The sequence below is a fragment of the Littorina saxatilis genome, linkage group LG7 (genome assembly GCF_037325665.1).
Source record: "Littorina saxatilis isolate snail1 linkage group LG7, US_GU_Lsax_2.0, whole genome shotgun sequence".
Lineage (NCBI taxonomy): Eukaryota > Metazoa > Mollusca > Gastropoda > Littorinimorpha > Littorinidae > Littorina > Littorina saxatilis.
Window position 1 is genome coordinate 14,381,821 of NC_090251.1, and position 15,243 is coordinate 14,397,063.

General features: G+C 48.0%; 1 protein-coding gene across 3 annotated transcripts in view; it reads left to right on the forward strand.

The window, feature by feature from the left end:
- Window positions 1–15,243, forward strand: part of LOC138970756 (vacuolar protein sorting-associated protein 18 homolog) — a 51,641-nt gene that overhangs the window by 18,987 nt on the left and 17,411 nt on the right. For all 3 annotated transcript variants that reach the window (XM_070343256.1, XM_070343257.1, XM_070343258.1), the window contains exons 12-20: window positions 6,057–6,143; window positions 6,734–6,791; window positions 7,174–7,277; window positions 8,959–9,019; window positions 9,660–9,721; window positions 11,029–11,164; window positions 11,695–11,847; window positions 12,947–13,040; window positions 13,449–13,522. In XM_070343256.1, the coding sequence (XP_070199357.1) occupies window positions 6,057–6,143; window positions 6,734–6,791; window positions 7,174–7,277; window positions 8,959–9,019; window positions 9,660–9,721; window positions 11,029–11,164; window positions 11,695–11,847; window positions 12,947–13,040; window positions 13,449–13,522 (829 nt within the window). The remainder of the gene's footprint in view (window positions 1–6,056; window positions 6,144–6,733; window positions 6,792–7,173; window positions 7,278–8,958; window positions 9,020–9,659; window positions 9,722–11,028; window positions 11,165–11,694; window positions 11,848–12,946; window positions 13,041–13,448; window positions 13,523–15,243) is intronic.

Sequence of the window (15,243 nt, forward strand, 5' to 3'; positions counted from 1 at the left end):
CTAGCACCAAGCCTTTGGTGGTCGTGTCGGATGAAGCACGCAATACCATTTTGACGGTGCCCATTTCACCGCCTGGTCCTAGTACTGTTTCTCGTCCTAGTACTTCTGCCGTTACTCCGCCGCCGCCCTCTGCGGCTCCGGAGCAAGGGGCTATCGTTGCCTCCTTTTTGAGTTCGTTACTCCCAGAGATACGTTCCATGGTTCAGACTGAAATGCAACGAGCGTCTCCTTCCGCTAGCGCTTTCCTTCCTGCGGAGATGGGGGGGGTGCGTTCCCTCGCTTCCGTGGTGGTTACCTCGGCTTCCGGTCTGCATGCTCAGGCTGCTTCCGCCTCTACCACAGGCGTCTCAAGTAAGTCGGACCGGTCTGGCAGCCCTCGTGAGGCGTTCGGACATTCCCTCACGGGAAACGGTTCATTGGCTCGGGGTCACTCCCTGCTCTCTACTGGCAACAGTACTCCGTATGGTGAATCTGTCGCTCAGCTTCGGTGTCTGCCCTCACTAGCCCGCACCCAGTGCCGCAGTGACGGGTTTGACCGAGAACTGGCCTCCGGGCTTTACGGCTCTCAGCCGCAGTTCTCGCATTCGTCGTTTCCGCCCCCGGCGGTTTCGACGTCTGCACTTCCGGCTTCGGCCGGACACGCTGTCTCTCATCCTAGCACGTCCGCTTGGCTGCAGGAGAGGGATCAACGGCGTGAGGTTTTTGCGCTTCCGGCGCTTCAACCAGGCAGGCTGTCACTTCCCCCGGACGGGGTCGCGACTTCCTCCCACGTACATCCGGTGGCTTCGGATGGGTTTCCGTCTTACCCTATGCACTTTAGTCAGGGTTCAAGTCGGGATCACTTCCAGGATTACGGGTTTCCGGTTTCCGGTCATCCCGCGTATCCTGCCGCCGGCGTTCTGGATGACTACGGTCATGGCACTTCCTGTGATCACTCTGATGTGCAATCAGTGGCCAGTGAAGAGCCTCCTTCGGGAATGTCGTCAAGGCTGCGTGTCATTCTGGACACAGCAGCTGAGGTGACTTCACGTTATTTCCCGGAGGGCACGGCTGCGGCGGTGTCTCCCACTTCGGGGGTACCCTCGGCGATGTCGGATTTCCTACCTGCTAAGGAGGCTAATCCTTCCTTCCGCTTCGCGGAGTCGCCCGCCATAGCCTACCATCTGTCGCAAGTCTGGGCGTCTGCGCCTAGGCGGACAGGTGGTGTGCCTTCGGACCCTGTTCCGTTTCTGGTGCCTTTCGGCACAGTTCCGGAACAATCTCAGCCTTGGCTGGCGACGATGGCACAGACTTCTACTTTCGTGCCATTGCCTCAGCGGAAGCTCGCGCTTCCTCGGCATAGCCGGAACCTCGTTGCGTCTTACGCACTTCCGCGTTCCGTCTTGCCGGTGACGCCGGACTTGACAGCACTTCTGGCCAAGCCAGTCAAGGGCGACTCAGTCATTCCGGTGAAAGATAGCACTCTCCTCTCCCTGGAGGAAGTCGGACGTCAGCTGTTGGAATTGGCTTCAATTTCCGACACGCTGATTCGGGCTCTCTCTAGGTCTTTGACGGACGACTTAGTCCCGTTTACGCTCAGCGAAGAGCAGAACGCGGACGACGTCTCCTCCCTCCTCACAGCGTTGGCTAAGGTAAACGAGGAACAGACTCGTCTGTCCTCTTTACAGTACGCACACGCAGTCTTGGCGAGGAGGGAGTTGTTTCTTGCCAACTCTCAGTTTGCAGAGCAGGTTACCAGAGACACTCTCAGAGTGTCTCCGGTTGTGGAGGGCTCCTTGTTCAGCCAAATGGCGCTTGTCGCTCGGCAACAGGAGATTCAGTCCAACAAGGATTCTCAATTCCTGGACATGACTCTACAGGGCATGAAGCAAGCTAAGCCTTCCCAGCAAGGGAAGTCTCAGCCGGCCTCTCATCCCAAACCTGCTCAGAAGAGACCTGCACAGCAGAGCTCTAGAGGCAGCAAGAAACGGATGGCGTCGGGAAGGGGACGAGGCGGCTCGAGTAGCAAGCCTCACCCCCAATGAAGCGCTCCCGATCTCACCACCCTCCCGCCCTCCACTCTGGTGATGGCGGGAGGCCCCTCCCGGGCACTTTCCCATTGGATGGTATCAGTAGACAGCCAATGGATAGTGGGAGTTGTGAGATCGGGCTTCCGTCTCTTATGGCGGGAGGAGAAGGCACCTCTTTCCCGACATCCGCCGCTCTTCAGACCCCCCTCCTCGCAGGAAGCAAGATCCGTCCTTCAGGCGGAGATTGTCTCCCTGGTGCAGAAGGGCGCGGTCGAGAGGGTCCTGGACCAAAGCTCACTGGGGTTTTACGGCCGGCTTTTCGCCGTCCCCAAAGCTTCAGGGGCGTGGCGCCCCGTCTTGGACTTATCTCTCCTCAACACTTTTTTGAGAGAGATCAAGTTCAAGATGGAGACGCCGGCCACGGTCAGGGACTCTCTGCGCCCAGGAGATTGGGCGACCTCCATAGACCTGACGGATGCATATTTCCACATTCTCATGCATCCGGCCGACCGGAAATGGCTTCGTTTCCGGTGGGGAGATCAGGTCTTCCAGTTCCGCGCGCTCCCTTTCGGGCTGTCTCTCGCACCATGGATCTTTACCATGGTGGTGAGACAGTTTTGCGCTCTGGCGAGGTCGCAGGGGGTTCGTCTGCGGGTCTATCTGGACGATTGGCTCGTTCTGAATCAATCCCAGATAGGCTGCTCGCAGCATACCCAATCGGTTCTTCGAGAGGCTCACTTGTTGGGTTTCTCGATCAACCGATCAAAGTCGGAGCTGATCCCGTCTCAAACGTTCACCTACCTCGGGATGTCGTTCGACACGGTTGCCTGGACTGTCCAGCCCTCCCAGCGTCGGGTGGACAAACTCCAGGCTCAGATCCGCTCCACTTTGCCTCTCCTGCAGGCGCCCCTCCGGTCTCTCGCCTCCATCTTGGGGCAGATGGAGTCCATGGCTCTGTTGGTTCCTCTGGGCAGGGTCCACAAACGGCCTTTTCAGGCAGCGCTGAAGCCGTTTGTGGACTCTCCTCAGGTGGACTGGAACGCCCTCGTCCCCCTCCAGGGATGGTTCCAGTCCGCGACCCTTCCGTGGCTGGACACGGAATGGATCAGCAAGGGAGTTCCGATCGCCCTACCTCCCCCAGACTTGGATCTGTTTACAGATGCTTCTCTGCGGGGATGGGGGGCACACACGGACCTACACACGGTGTCAGGTCTGTGGTCGGAGGAACAGAGCCAGTGGCATATCAACTTGCTAGAGCTGGAAGCAGTAGCTCTAGCTCTAGTCGAGTTTCTGCCCTCCCTGCAGGCCAAGCATGTTCGTCTGTTTACAGACAACACGACTGTGGCCGCCTATATCAACAAGCAGGGAGGCTCGCGGTCCCCGTCTCTCTCGGACAGGACCTGCGAGATCCTGAAGTGGTGTGCTCTTCACCACATCACGATCTCAGCCAGGTACCTTCCAGGGAGGCTGAACACTCTGGCGGACGAGCTCAGTCGCTCCGGCAGAGTGCTTCAGTCAGAGTGGACCATCACTCACGGGGCACTGCTGCGCCTTTGGGCTCAGGTCCAAAAGCCTCTCGTGGACCTCTTTGCCACAAGGTTCTCGAAGAGGCTTCCGGTGTTTGTCTCGCCATTCCCGGATCCTCAGGCTTGGCGAGTAAACGCTCTGGACATTCCCTGGACGGGCCTGGAGGCGTACGCCTTTCCGCCTTTCCCATTACTCAGCCGAGTAATTCGAAAGGCGGAGCTGGAGGGGCCGACTCTTCTTCTGCTGGTCGCCCCTCTGTGGCCGTCGCAGGTCTGGTTCCCGGACCTGCTCCGGCTCGCCCACGGGCCTCCCATTCCTCTCGCCCTTATGCGAGGGGAACTCGTGCAGCCCCGAACAGGCATTCCACACGAGGAGCCCAGTCTTCTGAAGCTTCACGTGTGGAGGTTGTTCGGGACTCACTGAGGCGCTCGGGAGCGTCATCCTTGACGCTGGATCTGGTGGACCGCTCGCACAGGGCGTCCACGGCGTCTGTTTACGCCTCACACTGGAGGTCCTGGGCCTCCTGGTGCTTGGAGAAGGGGGTGAGTTCGGTGGCGCCTCGCTCTATGCAGGTGGCCAACCACCTCTCTTTTCTTTTTTCGCAGGGTGCGTCTGTTTCCTCCTTGAGGGTCCGGCGCTCAGCTATCTCTGCGACGCTTAAGCAGATCGGTAGATCTATTAACGTCGGGGGTGTGATTGCAGCAGTAATCAAGGGTGCTGCTCTCAAGCAGGCCAGGTCCAGGTGCCCGTCCCCCAAGTGGGACCTGTTTCTGGTCTTAGCATTCTTGCGTTCTTCGGAGTTCGAACCGCTGCGGGAGGCTAGTCTGCATAATCTTACTCGGAAGACGCTGTTTCTTCTTCTGTTGGCGACGGCCCGGCGGGGTAGCGAGGTCCACGCCCTGTCGGGTCTGCCAGAGGATATTTCTTTCGAGTCGGACGGCTCTGTCTCTTTGCATTTCCGTCCCGATTTTTTGGCCAAAAATCAGACTCCGGGGCAGGCCTCTCCGTTGGTTAGAGTCAAGGCACTGACCAACGCGTTGGCTCCGGACGACCCTGATTTGGCCAACTGCCCTGTTCGGGCCCTCCGTTCGTACTTGGAGCGCACTCAGCCCTTGCGTTCCAAGTCTCAGAAGTTATTGTTTCTCTCCCTTCTTACAACTCGGGAGAGAGATGTCTCAAAGGTTACGTTGGCCCGGTGGGTGACTTCTCTGATAAGGCAAGCTTATGTTTGGAGTAGCACAAACAGGGGGGGGGCGCTGCCTGCCTTTCCCCTGGACTCCCCCAGAGCCCATGAAACGAGGGCATGGGCATCATCGCTCGCAGTCCTACGCTCCATGCGCCTCGATGATGTTTTATCTACTGCGTACTGGCGCTCTGAAGATATATTCCTGAATTATTATCTTCGGGACATTTCTGCCCTCCGCCAGGACGGCTCTCGTGCTCTGCCTGCACTTGTAGCAGCTGGTCAGGTTCTGACCAGAACGTGATGGTGAGTTTGAGTTTATTTCTTGCCCACCGCCATGTTGATGTTATCTGCTTTATGTGATTCGGAGTAAGAATATGTAATTTAATGGAAAATTTCTAAGTAAATTTTCATTTCATTAATATACTTACCCGAATCACATAGTGAATTCCCTCCCTCCTTCCCCGCTCGTGGTTTTTAGTCTTTCTGAAGCCGTATGAGCGGTCACGTGGTGACAGAGAGGAAGTAGCTATATGGGAGGTAACTCCCAGGGAACCTGGCTGTTACCATAGCTATTCAAGCTTTTTGGTAGGGGTCGCTTCCCTTTGTTGTTTTTTGATGGGTAGCGTTTTTTCAGTACCTAGCATCTCAGACGTAGTCAAATGCTTTATGTGATTCGGGTAAGTATATTAATGAAATGAAAATTTACTTAGAAATTTTCCATTAAAAACACGCTCAGAAAGTTAAAACGAAGAGAGGTACAGAAAAGCGTGCTATGCAGCACAGCGAAACCACTACCGCGCTAAACAGGCTCGTCAGTTTCACTGCGTTTTGCACGAGCGGCGGACTACGGTCATTGTGTAAAAATGCAGTGCGTTCAGTTTCATTTTGTGAGTTCAACAGCTTGACTAAATGTAGTAATTTCGCCTTATGCGACTTGTTTTTTATAGGGTAGTGTGTAGTGTTACTTTGTTCACGTCAGTTTTGTTCACCTTTCAATGAAATTATTTATTTATTTATTTTCCTTCACCGTATTTAGGCAGTTATACTTCAAATAACCAAAGGGAAGTAAGCCCTCTAAATGCATACAACATGTGCAATGGAGTAAGTGAGAGTTATACGGAACCAATCTCCTGGCACCTGAGAGAATAGCAAGCATTGAAATGAACAAGCGACTTTCATCCTCATACTTCGTTTTCGGGGAGATGCATGCTGGCTATTTTCATGTTTCTATGACATGGAACTGTGATATAGATTACTGGATTTTGTTGTTGTTGCACATATTTTTTGTTTTTAACTTTGTTTGACTACAGCAGTAAGCTCCTTATCATGACCAGATACCCAAAAGACAGTGAGGATGTCGGTGTCAACCCTATCGGCATGGTGCTCACAGAGTTCCACATGATGGTCCTCTATCCCACCAGGTAAACATTCCTTTTCTTTTTGCTATGTCTAGTCATAGTACAGAGGAACCCCCCTGTTAAGACCCCGCCCCCCCCCCCCCCCCCCCCCCCCAATTTAAGACTCCCTCCCTTTTAAGACCTGTTTATCATCTCTGTTAATTTACCCCCATTTTAAGACGCCCGCCTTTTTGAGACTTATTTTTCAGTGATTTTTGGAGGTCTTAAAAGGGGGGTTCCACTGTACAATTGTACCTGCCCTGGATGTTTGCATGGGTACCCTCCCATGTGGGAATTTGAGGCAACACAGCATCTGCTAAAACCAGAGAAATGCCCATAATTGACAAACACAACAAGTTTTCAGATTTCAAAGTTTGCATGAACCAGTATGGCAGAGTGAATGGGAGGGATGTAAAGATTAAAAAAAACTTCACAAGATCCTCACTCAGCTGTCCGACAGCTTGAAGCAAATCTGTCACTTAATCATTTTGAAGCAGAGACGCCTTGATTACAGATTTTTTTTCTGAACTGAAGAGTGTCCTCTTTTATTTTTTTCTTCTTTGCATTCTCGTGTTGTGTTTATTCTATGTTTTCGTATTTTCTTTCTTTACCAGAATGAGAGCTGTCTGTTCTCTGAATGAACAAGTTATCTTGGATGATGTTATACCAGAGGTATGTATTGCTCAACTCCTGTTCATGTATTGTAGAATGTTCTTTCTCTTTTGTTTTTTACACACCATCTTGTTTTCTGTGACTAAATACAGCAGAACCCCCCGGGGAAACAGCTCAGTCGGTAGCGGCACGGGCTTCAAAACCAGTTGTTGCTTTTGGCTTAAGTACAATCCCCAAGTTCAGCGAGGGATTTATTTCTTAGAGTCAACTTTGTGCAGACTCTCCTAGCTCGGTGTCTGAACACTCGCAAGTGCATGCATGCGCATGATAAAGAACCCAAGTTCGTAGCAAAAGCCTCAGGGCTTAGAAACATGAACACACCTTCGTTAAATAAATAATTGTCATTGTCATAACTCATTGTCATTGACCTTGTGAATGTCAGAGATTCGGCAGACTGCTGGGTATCAGGAAGGATCCCATCCGGGGAGGGATTTGGGCCTACACCTCCCAGGCTGTCTTTGTCTACAAAATATCCAGAGAATCAAGGTTTGTGTTCATCCTCAACTCAACTCAAGACTCAAAGATTTTACTGTCCTTATAAAAACAAGGAAAATTGCCTTGCAGTGTCAGGCGGTTTAAAACATTAAAACAAATCCAATTCACTAACAGTTCACAATTGCACTAAAACATCAAGACTCTCTGAGAAATCACTCACTGAAACAGACTCAGCACACTCGCTTTCTCTCTCTCTCTCTCTCTCTCTCTCTCTCTCTCTCTCTCTCTCTCTCTCTCTCTCTCTCTCTCTCTCTCTCTCTCTCTCTCTCTCTCTCTCTCTCTCTCTCTCTCTCTCTCTCTCTCTCTCTCTCTCTTTCACACACACACACAACGCGTGCACTCACACACATACACATACAGAGCTCTTCCTCTCTCTGTTCCTCTCTCGGCTCCCTTTTTCGCAATGAACTTAAAATGAATTAAAACCTTTCTTTGTGCTGGTACTGCACAGTGACTGTATCTGTGTTTCTATCTGTCTACCTGCCTGTCTGTCTACAAAATGTTCAGAAAATGGAAGAGTCTTCATTCTTTATTTCTTCTTCTTCTGCGTTCATGGGCTCAAACTCCTATGTACACCTGGTTTTTTTCACGAGTGGGTTTTTACGTGTATGACCACTTTACCCTGCTATTACCCTGATTTTGGGGGATATCCTGTATTTGTATAGGTGCTACGTGAAGTCAGAGCTACCTCATATACCGTATTCCTAGGGAACAAAAAATGTTACCGGGCACAGAAATGTCAGAAGGAACCATATCACTAAAAACTTTTGGTAAACATCTGAAGACTTTCACTAGCCCCTTTTAATGTTTCTTGGATTTGATTGATTGATACAGTTGTATATTATCTAACCGGCTGTTTTGGACGTGGTCATTCTCTTTTTCTCCATGAACTTGGTTGTAAGAGAGCTCGGGCTTTAAACTCTCTTTCTGACTGCATCTATTTCTCACTCATTCTGTCTGTTTCTTCAAAACGAGAATTCCTCTGAAAGCGGTGTATGGCTGCCTAAATGGTGGGGTTAAAACGGTCATACACGTAAAAACCCACTCATGAGTGCACGCGGGAGTGTCAGCCCATGAACACAGAAGAAGAAGAAATGAGAATGAATGTTTTTGATCATGGTATACACTAGAAATGTGAAGTGTTGCAGTAACTGTGATTTGTCACTTTGACATGAGCATGTGTGTGTATTTGATGTCGGTTGACCGGCAGGATAATGAAAGCTTGGTTGTAGTTTTTGATATTTCGTCGTTGTCCATCATGGGAGTGAAATGCGTTGCACTGTCGTTACGCGCACTTTGGCCCAGCGCATCCGTCTTCAGCAGTGGTTTCTTCTCCGACTTTTCCTTGTCGTAGGAGACTTGCTGTCCATGGCTGCAGAACGTCCCCCATCCTTGGTTTTTTGTCTGAGTGATCCTTCTCATTCCCCATTAGCCTCGGGGAGAGGTGGCTGAATTAGTCTGACCTCTACCCTTTGACCTGTCCAGCTTGGGTGGCCCTACCAGGAGTTTACACTCCCGCTGGCATAGCTCTCCGGGTCATCGAGGCACTCAAACCACCACACCGCGCTAAGGAATCAGCCTTGTGGTGGTTTTGATATTTCAAACTTTAGGCATCTACTCCAGACTGCTTTCCCTTTAGATTTATTGCTCATATCGTGATGTGTTTGTACAGAGATGTATGGCAGATGTACCTCAGCAAAGGAGACTTTGAGCTGGCCAAGAGATACTGTCAGGTTGGTGGAATGTAATGCAGTGGAACATCCGTTTAAGACCCTCCAATTTAAGACTCTTTTTCTGAGACTTTCAGTTTATAGCCTCTGTATAATTACCCCCTATGGAAGACTCCCTCCTTTTTAAGACCTGATTTTCTTAGATTTTTGGAGGTCTTAAAAGGGGGGTTCCACTGTATATAAAATCGAAATGGTAGAGATGTAGAATTTTGATATTTGATTCACTGATACACATATATGCTTTAAGGTTTTTAATTAACAATGATGGTAATAATGACAATAGTAGATGATTATAATAACGAAATAATAATGATGATAAAAATAATAGTTGGTGATGACAATAATTACACAGCACCATTCATGCATAAATATATACAAAGTACACATACAATGAAACACTGCTCATAGGGAGCTGTTATCGTGAGACCCGAAGCAATAGGACTGAATTTAACATCAAATATTTCTTTGCAGTATTTCTGCTACCTTATGGAGAGTTACTGTTGTTGTTCTTAATAATGAAGCACTTTCAAGTCTCAAGAAGGGCTTTTATAATCTAAGAGTTTGTAAGTATAAAATATCTTTCCTGTAAGAATCTATACTGTGGGATTTGCTTCAACAGAAGTGTTTCTATTATATTTTCCAGAATAGTCACAACATGGAGCAAGTTCTGATCAAACAGGCGGAACATCTGTTTGAGGCGTGCTGGTACTGTATTTTCCCTCCATTTTGATAAGGCCAAAAAAAAAGAAATAGTCTGTTTACGGTAACCCGACCGACCCTATTTTTTTCGCGCGACCTTAAACTTTTTTTTGGCATTTGAGAAAATAAAAAAGAAGAAAAAAACCGTAAAAATATGGTGTTTTGGAGGGGGAAACAAAAAAATCCCGACCTACCGACCCTATTTTTTGGGCCTTTGTTACCGTAAACAGACCTTTTTTTTTGGCCTAGCTTGTGTGTGTGTGTGTGTGTGTGTGTGTGTGTGTTTAAATTGCTTTCATCCTGTTAATGAGCCGTTTGGTCCTCTTCCACTTACCCTTTCATAGTCCTTCAGGCTTCACTGCCGACTGTGTCTGTGTATATTTATGGATGTGTTTAGTGTGGATGTGTTTGGTGTGGATGTGTTTGGTGTGGATGTGTTTGGTGTGGATGTGTTTGGTGTGGATGTGTTTGGTGTGGATGTGTTTGGTGTGGATGTGTTTGGTGTGGATGTGTTTGGTGTGGATGTGTTTGGTGTGGATGTGTTTGGTGTGGATGTGTTTGGTGTGGATGTGTTTGGTGTGGATGTGTTTGATGTGGATGTGTTTGGTGTGGATGTGTTTGATGTGGATGTGTTTGGTGTGGATGTGTTTGGTGTGGATGTGTTTGGTGTGGATGTGTTTGATGTGGATGTGTTGATGTGGATGTGTTTGGTGTGGATGTGTTTGGTGTGGATGTGTTTGATGTGGATGTGTTTGGTGTGGATGTGTTTGGTGTGGATGTGTTTGATGTGGATGTGTTTGGTGTGGATGTGTTTGGTGTGGGTGTGTTTGGTGTGGATGTGTTTGGTGTGGATGTGTTTGGTGTGGATGTGTTTGGTGTGGATGTGTTTGATGTGGATGTGTTTGGTGTGGATGTGTTTGGTGTGGATGTGTTTGGTGTGGATGTGTTTGGTGTGGATGTGTTTGGTGTGGATGTGTTTGGTGTGGATGTGTTTGGTGTGGATGTGTTTGGTGTGGATGTGTTTGATGTGGATTTGGATGTGTTTGGTGTGGATGTGTTTGGTGTGGATGTGTTTGGTGTGGATGTGTTTGGTGTGGATGTGTTTGGTGTGGATGTGTTTGATGTGGATTTGGATGTGTTTGGTGTGGATGTGTTTGGTGTGGATGTGTTTGGTGTGGATGTGTTTGGTGTGGATGTGTTTGATGTGGATGTGTATGCATGGGAATGTAGGTTCACACATGTGAATGTGTATGTGTGCGATTTAAATATTGAATATTTTTGTACCAACGAATGTGCAATTGGTTTTTTCTCAGCTATGAGGAGAGCGCAGCCTTATACGCGAAGACCCACAATCCTTTTGAGGAGGTGGCACTGAAATTCATCCGTCTTCCTGACAAAGAACCACTCCAGACATTCATCATGGAAAAACTCAACTCCCTGAAACCACAGGTTTGAACTTTTATTGTGTAAATCTGTTTTGATTTTTACAGAAAAAAAATCTGTTCTTACAGCTTGCCTGAGGTTGACAGCTGAGCACGGAAACATACTTGGCTTGTTGAGAACATTATTTGAGTACTGGCAGGATCAACTGGGTTCCAGTAATCATGAAAGGTAACCTTGAGGTGCAGAGAAAAACTGTTAGTTGGGAGAGTTTGCTATGGTTCACTCTGCTTGTGACATAGTGGTCTAATACCCGCTTGATCACCACTTCTTGGGAGCTGTCAGTCAATTCATCTTACTAGACCCTGCAGATGATACATGAAAAATGATAAATTGGAGACCCGGGGGCCAGGTAGCTCAGTTGGAAGAGCACTGAACTTGTGATCCTGGGGTCATGGACTGTTGCTCCATTTTATCCATTCCTCCATGTGTCGGGACAAGACCAAGCTGACCTGATTCTCTCCAAATTGTGAAGGTTTAAAATGGGGGGGGGGGGGGTTCGGCTATAGCACTATCTTATCGGTTCCGCCATGTTTCAGGACAAGACCCAGCTGACCATGCTGGTGACGTGGCTGGTGGAGCTGTTCCTGACCTCGCTGGGCCGACTCAAGGACCAGGGTCAGGACGAGTCGCCGCAATACGAAGGCGTGCAGGAAAGCTTCAGAAATTTCATGGCCAGCTCTCGCATCAAGGTCAGTGAATGATTGTTGGAATGGCCGGCTCTCACATCAAGGTCAGTGAATGATTGTTGGATTGGCCAGCTCTCGCATCAAGGTCAGTGAATGATTGTTGGAATGGCTGGGTCCGTAGCTTAGTTGGTAAGCGCACTGGCTTTTTAACCAGATTGTCGTAGTTGGTGTGTGTTGGAGGCCCCGGTGCGGTTGGGGAGTTTTCTGTTGAGCGAAATCATGTGCAAGTGCATGCAAACAGACATTTATTTTATTTCATTTACGAGGATTTTTATCTCGCACGTATCTCACCACACAAGGCGACTCAAGGCGCATGTTACCTATTAATGCCGTGTGAGATGGAATTTTTTACACAATATATCACGCATTCACATCGGCCAGCAGATCGCAGCCATTTCGGCGCATATCCTACTTTTCACGGCCTATTATTTCAAGTCACACGGGTATTTTGGTGGACATTTTTATCTATGCCTATACAATTTTGCCAGGAAAGACCCTTTTGTCAATCGTGGGATCTTTAACGTGCACACCCCAATGTAGTGTACACGAAGGGACCTCGGTTTTTCGTCTCATCCGAAAGAATATCCCAAGTTTTCAACAAAAGTCTAGGGATGTAAAAATGCATTGATATCCAGCACGCACACCCTTGAATATGGTGTCTTGATGCCGATGTGGCAGAGAGGAAAAAGAGTTTGTTGTTTCAGGGCATCTGAATCATATCATGATATGTTTGCACTTCAAACTTGAGAAAAGTTCATAAGAAATCTGGAATTGCTTTTTGTGATCAAGCCAATTCCAAGCCCAATGGAGCAGAGTCTTTTTCAGTCTTGATACAGGTACAAAGTTATCTGAAATGACATGTAGCTGTTGTCATTTTTTCACTTTTTTCAGCTGAAAATGTTTACATTTTCATTTTCTTCACATTAAAACATTTGACAGATTCAGCAATTGCTTTTTTTTTTAAACAAACTTGATGTCTGCCTGTAATATTATACATTGAGTGAAATTTAAACTTTTATTTCTGGGACTGAAAAGCCTTGCATCATAATGATGGATAAAAACGAAAAAGAAATGAAACGAAGCTGTCATCTTTTTTGTACAGGAGTGCATCACACTAAATCGCTCAGTGATCTACGATCTCATTGCAAGTCACGGGGATGTGGAGGACCTTGTCTTCTTCGCTCGACTCATGGAAGGTGGGTCAAAGTAGATAGAAAATTAACGCACGCACCCTTGAGAGATTGTCAGGTACATTCGAACCTGTCCTGGCGACCACCTCTCAACAATGTCCACACTGCTCATTATGACCATGACCAGCCCTAAGAATCCCAGACAAGGTTGTTTTTTTCTTCTATAAAGTTCACCTTTCTAAAGTGACCACCTGTTTATAATGACCAGTTTTGGTCAGTCCCTAGGGTGGTCGTTTCAGACAGGTTTGACTGTACATACAATTGTATTATTACCAACTTGTGTTTCTGTCAGTCTGTGTCTCCTTTGAGCTTGCTAGACCCTTGTTGACGCCTGTATGCTGATGCTATGATGTCTGTTTTCAGGAATGGTAATTCACATATATTTTCAAGTTATGTTCTGTGCTTTCTCTTCAGACTACGAACGTGTGATCAGCCATCACATTCAGCACGAGAACTACAGAGGAGCCCTGGAGTGCCTGGTCAAACAGGTGAGTGTCTTTCCTCCCTTCATCATACAGTGGAACCCCCCTTCTAAGACCTTCACAAATCTGAGAAAAACAGGTCGTAAAAGGGAGGGAGTCTTAAAAGGGAGGGAGTCTTAAAAGGGAGGGAGTCTTAAAAGGGAGGGAGTCTTAAAAGGGAGCGTCTTAAAAGGCAGGGAGTCTTAAAAGGGAGGTAAATTTACAGAGGTTATGAACAGAACATCTGAGAAATTCTTTCTTTATTTGGTGTTTAACGTCGTTTTCAACCACGAAGGTTATATCGCGACGGGGAAAGGGGGGAGATGGGATAGAGCCACTTGTCAATTGTTTCTTGTTCACAAAAGCACCAATCAAAAATTTGCTCCAGGGGCTTGCAACGTAGTACAATATATTACCTTACTGGGAGAATGCAAGTTTCCAGTACAAAGGACTTAACATTTCTTACATACTGCTTGACTAAAATCTTTACAAAAATTGACTATATTCTATACAATAAACACTTAACAATGGTAAAAGAAGAAACAGAATCCGTTAGTCGCCCCTTACGACATGCTGGGGAGCATCGGGTAAATTATTCCCCCTAACCCGCGGGGGGCATCTGAGAAAGGAGGGTCTTAAAAAGGAGGGAGTGTGAAATTGGGGGTCATGAAAGAGGGGATCCACTGTGCGTGTATTTTGTTCAGGTCAGTTCTAGTGGCATGGTCAGGCTAGAAAGATGACATTTCTTCAAGTCACTTTCATATGTGCATATTTGGGAATACAGTTCTGCAGGCGACCACCTCTTGATAACGACCACCCCTTGATAACGACCACCTCTTGATAACGACCACCTCTTAATAAGGACCACCTCTTGATAACGACCACCTCTTGATAACGACCACCTCTTGACAACGACCACCTCTTAATAACGACCACCTCTTAATAACGACCACCTCTTGATAACGACCACCTCTTGATAACGACCACCTCTTGATAACGACCACCTCTTGATAACGACCACCTCTTGATAACGACCACCTCTTGATAACGACCACCTCTTAATAACAACCACCTCTTGATAACGACCACCTCTTGATAACGACCACCTGCCTACTACCACCACCCCAGGGAAACCCCAACGAGATTCTTTCCTTTGTAATTCATCTTTGCACAATGACCAGCTGTCTATAAGGACCACTTGTGGTTGATCCCTTGGCTGATCGTTATAGACAGGTTTGACTGTAATTGTCTTGCCGTCAGGTGCAAAGTATGTCACAAGATAATGGTATATTTTGAAGACCTATGTCTACAAACTGACGTAGAAGAGGATACTTGGCAGCTAGTGATATAAAAGATGAAAACAAACAAGGCGCATAGCTACTCCATACCCCCCGCCCTCCATGGAACTTCTTGACCCCAACATAGTGGGTGGGGAGTTTGCCCAGTCGGTAGAGGCGCTGGCTTTAAAACCTGTTGTTACTACAGTATCAGCGTGGGTTCAACCCCCAAGTTCGGCGCGGGATGTGTGTCCCAGAGTCAACTTTGTGCAGACTCTCCTCGGTGTCCGAACACCCCTGTGTGCAGGCATGCGCACGATAAAGATCCCAGGGTCACAGCGAAAGCCTCCCAGGGTCACAGCGAAAGCCTCTCAGGGTCACAGCGAAAGCCTCCCAGGGTCACAGCAAAAGCCTCTCAGGGTCACAGCGAAAGCCTCCCAGGGTCACAGCGAAAGCCTCCCAGGGTCACAG